General features: G+C 49.2%; 1 gene segment (V, D, J or C); it reads left to right on the top strand.

The window, feature by feature from the left end:
- Positions 1-781: 781 nt before the first annotated feature.
- LOC118975252 (immunoglobulin lambda variable 6-57-like) lies at positions 782-1,341 on the top strand. The segment is given in 2 exon segments: positions 782-866; positions 989-1,341. Coding segments are annotated over 2 exon segments (384 nt in total).
- Positions 1,342-4,937: the final 3,596 nt, after the last annotated feature.

The following is a 4,937-nucleotide window of genomic DNA, read 5'->3' on the forward strand; positions in this document are numbered from 1 at the left end:
CGAGGGACCACCAGGTTCCCATGAACACAGACCACACTTACACACTGACCACAGCAGAGGCTCCTAGGCTGTGGGGAGGCAGGGACTCTCGTTCGTGCAGTGGGGACGCACCAGCCGTGGGCACCTTTCAAGGCACTTTGGCAGTTTCTCACAAAGTTAAACACACTCTACTGTGATACAACACAGAAATCACTCTCCGAGGTCTTTAACTAAATCAATCACTTGTGTGAAAATGAGCATATGCACATAAAATTACATCTTATTTATTCATGTTGTTAAACTTAGAAAGCAACTGCTATGTCCTTCAATAGGTGCATACACCATTGAACTATTTGTACAATTGAAGATTATGATTTGCAATATCATTAAATGAGTGTTCAGTCCACAGAAGAACATGATGGAAGCTAACAGACGTATTTCTAAGTGGATAGAGCCAATCTGAAAAGGTTGGGACTGGGATGGGCACAGGGTCAAGGCCACCAGCAGGGCAGGAGCCCTGAGCAGCAGCACCAGCCCAAGGGCGCCATGTCTCCTGTATCCACCAGAGCGCGACCATGCCCCACATTCCTCAGCTGAGAGTGCTGCCCCTGACACTTGGGTGTTTCCAGTGTCATCATCTTTGGGTTGTAGCCCTCCCACCTGTGTGATCTCTTTTGCTCATCAAGAATCCTGGCTTATGTTAAAAGAGGGACTTATGCAGCCAATAAAAGGGAAGATTTGCATAATGACGACCCACTGTAAACCTCAGGCTGACATAAAAGTCTGAAGACTCAAGTCTGGCTGTGGGGCTCAGGAAGCAGAGTTGGGGGGTGTCTCCACCATGGATTGGGCTCCACTTCTCCTCACTGTCCTGGCTCACTGCACAGGTGGGGCCTGAGGGGAGTTCAGGGTGGGCACCATTTTGACACCTGGGTGGATGACATCTCCTCCCTCCCTGGGAACAGGGTCTGTCCTTCCTCACTGATTTCCATGTGGCTCCTTCTTGCAGGGTCTTGGGCCCAGTTTGTGCTGACTCAGCCAGGCTCTGTGTCAGGGTCTCCAGGACAGAGGGTCACCATCTCCTGCACACGGAGCAGTGGCAACATTGGGGAGTACTATGTGTACTGGTACCAACAGCGCCCAGGCAGGGGCCCCACCACAGTGATCTACGAAGATGACCAAAGACCCTCTGGGGTCCCGGATCGGTTCTCTGGCTCCATAGACAGGTCCTCCAACGCTGCCTCCCTGACCATCTCGGGGCTGCAGCCTGAGGATGAGGCCGACTACTACTGTCAATCTTACGATAGTGGTGATAATCACACAGTGCTGCAGACTCAGGGGAAGTGAGACCAAAACCCCCAGAGCTTCCCCTTCTGGGTCTGCACTCAGCCTGTCCCCACCAAGCAGGGTGCCCTCTTCTGTCTCCTGCTGGAAAGTGTGTGTAGAGATTGCAGGTTTCTGAGCCCCTCTATTTTCTTTCCAACTTTCTCCCTGTCAGGGTGGTTGGTTGCCTGTTTCCTATACAGTGAATTCCTGAGGGTGAGTTAGTTCAGAGCAGGGTGTTTGAGCCTGTGTGTTTGTGGACTGGGGTGGGTCAGTGCTTGTGGAGAGTCTCCATGTAGGACACTCAGATGCATCCTTTCTACTCTACACAAAGATGACAGTGACACCTTCTTGTTAAGTTATGAATCAGGACGCCACCTCCAGATTTCCAAATATCCTGTGAGGGGGCTCAGGGATGCCAGCCGGAGACCCACTGGGTGAAATGAGTGTGTTCACAGCTGTTTGGCAGCCTTTGCCTTTGAGTCCTGTTCATGCCAGTCAGCTGGAAAGAGACTAATGTGCTGTCTCCTTGCTTCTGAATTCCCGTCTATGAGACAAAGGAGTTCCACAGACTCAGGTGAGGTCAGAGCCTGGGAGCCAGTCATGTGGAAACTCCCCTCAGTCAGTGTGAAGGACCCCAGGACAGCTAGTGGAGGGAGAGTGGGGGTAGGGAGTCCTTTTTGCCTGGTTGTGCAGAAAGGACAAAGACTCATGGACATGGAGAAGAGTATGGTGTTTGCTGGAGGTAGGAGGGTTTATATAAGGGGGACTAAATGTTAATGGAAAAATATAATAAAGATTACATTAAACGAACAAACTCCCAATGTGTGAAGTAAAATACTTGGCTAAAGTACGTATGCAGTTAATATTTTGAAATTTTATACATCGCACATAAGATATTTCACATCTATATCGTTTACTCTCTTAGGGAATGTTATCAACCCTGAGACACAGAGATGAATGGACACATGACAGGGTCTCAGGCCCCTGGGGTCAGGTCCGTGTGGCTTCTGGAGCACAGACAGGAGCAGCTGGTGGGGGAGGGGCAGACACTGAAGACAGAAGACAAGACGACCCCCATGAGCATGTGACCTGCCCAGGACAGGGTGGTCGTTTGAGGTTCTGCTTACCTTTCACTTAAGTAAGAGTCTGTAAGGTCATGAGTTGTCAACTGGGACTAACACACAGCTCAAAGTCCACCATCTGGTCAATTAAATGTAGCATTCAACTTTTCAATCCGAAGTCCCACAATGGACTCTAGTGGGGAAACTCAAAAAGGAAGCACCATGGTTTGAAATCTCTGTGTGAATGAAGACAGGATTGTTCCCGGTGACATGAGTGAAGGAAGGCAATAAATGGTGGTTCTAGGACCCGTGTGCTTGTCTGGACTTCCTTCTACTCACACGTGTCACCCCTGAACCTCATGACTCCAAACGCAGGAGGCTCTGTTCACCCTTCACTCTCTCAGCACAGCAGTCAGTTTGCTGTTCAATCCAGAGGTGACAATACAGGACATTTTTGTGACAGTAGTTGGAATCCGCTGCTGTCCTGTGCAGGAGATTGTGGACATAAATGCTATTTATGCTGCAATACTGCTGATAAGAAACATGGTGTGTGGGTGTGTTTTTATTATTACTGAGGGGGTAGGATGAATGACACGGAAGATAGAAGCTTAAACAAGTGGAGTCCTCTGGATGGGGGTTGGGTTGGTATAATGGGTTCAGGTGGTTCTTTAAAGTCTTCTGTGTAGTTCGTGTGCCTTCCACACTGTCATGTCCACTGTCTAATTCTGTCTGCTATTGTGTTTGTGCCCTACTACTGAGAGCCACTCAGAATGGCTGAAAGGTGTACTGTCACCATGATTCAAGTTAAATCCTATTTCCTCCCAAAGGAGAGAGGAGGAGACCCCTTGAGCACCATGAAGGGACAGGAGTTAGGGTTTTGAAGTAACAGCCAAGTTGGGGAAGCTGAAGGTCTGAGAGGACTTGGAGGGGCTGTGTTGTGGGTGTGGAGGGATGGGGCCAACCATTAATCAATCCCTCTGAGGCGGAGTTGGGGTTCTGTGCAAACAGCAGTGGGGAGTTCCTGGGGGTTTTGAGCTGGGGGTGACCTGTCTGAGCTGCATGAGAAAGACCCCTTGAGTGTCTCGAGGACACAGTGTCCAAAGTGATCAGGTGATTCTGGTCAGAGTCACTGACTAGGAGTCCCTGTGAGTCTAGATGTGTGGGACCGTGGTACCATGGGCACAGGTACAGCAGAGGTGGATCCAGGCACAGAGGGACGTGCTGGTCTTTGCCTCCAACTGCCCAGACACTGAGTACGTCTGCAAATGCATCTCACCCGACTGTTATCTTGCTATTAAAGTGAGACGATGAGTAAGACAATACAGTTAGGGAAAGTACTGTTTATAATATAAAAGATTTGAGAACTCCCGAGAAAAATCCTAACATTAAACAATGGCACGGATGTGTGAAACATCACAAACTAAGATAAAAAGTCAGATCAGTGGTAAATGTGTAGCTTTCAAAAACCACTATCTTTATCCATCATTTAATCTAATCAGATCTATGAAAACTATGCATGCACCATATGACTTCTAATTTTTTTCACTAGTACTCTGCACATGCCCACAAATGTATTCCTGGAGATTTCTCTGAGCAGAACCCGTGAGCCCTTCAAACCATATAGACAATCCTGTTGTCTAGGCTTTGGACATGAACTTCACTGTGAGTTTACTTTGCAACATCTTCACTGAAAGTGAATCCAAATTGATTTGTCATTAGTGTACTTGTTTTCCCCTCCCATTGTTGTGATTTCCTGGGAGTGAAACGCACTAGTAAGCAGTACAGTGTATCAGAATCACAGTATCTGGGAACCTGCGTTGCGACTGTTCAATCCTGGGCAGGTGATCGGTATCAGAGCAGATGGAAAAATATTCACGGAGCCGTTGGGATGCCTGGCATGCCTTTCTCCACAGGTTGGTGGGCCTCCTGCGTTGCAAGCTCGGTGTCTATCTGCACGTCTCTGCATGGCACATATCACGGCCCTTGCTCCCCAGCGTGGCACCTATCATGGCAACTGTTTCACTGTGTGTGCCTCTGCCTGTCTCTCTAATGAGCAGCCCCTACATGTTTAAAACTAGAGGGGAACAAAGCCAGAAAAATGCCAGCACGTTACATGACACAATAGAATTCTGCACATGTCAGACCACTTCACGTTACGGGAAGAGTTTGTGGAACCCAGGCTCAAGGCTATGAGAACACTGGTTATCAGACCCTCCAAGGCTCTGAGAACACTGCTTCCTTACCTACTCAGACCCCTGGGTGAGGAAGCCAGACTGCCTTCATTTACTCTACAGAAGAGACCCAGGTTGTGTGAAGGCAGTGACCTGGTGAACTGAAGAAACCAGCTGGGCTCTCAGGGCTCTGGGCCATGGGAGGTGTGTGCACTGCCACCAGCAGGGGGCACTATGGGATGACCCTGTGATCCCTACACAGCTGTTAAAGAAGGACCATTCACTCCTAGAAGCCTGGGCCTGGGGACAGGGTTTGTGCTCACTAATGGGGACTCTGAAGCTGTGTCCTCTCAGGCCTGGCAGAGTCCCATGGACTTCTGTGTTGTCTCAGCAGGTGCTC

Source organism: Sturnira hondurensis, unplaced genomic scaffold (genome assembly GCF_014824575.4).
Source record: "Sturnira hondurensis isolate 20B ecotype Veracruz unplaced genomic scaffold, ASM1482457v3 Scaffold0020211, whole genome shotgun sequence".
NCBI classification, from domain to species: Eukaryota; Metazoa; Chordata; class Mammalia; order Chiroptera; family Phyllostomidae; genus Sturnira; species Sturnira hondurensis.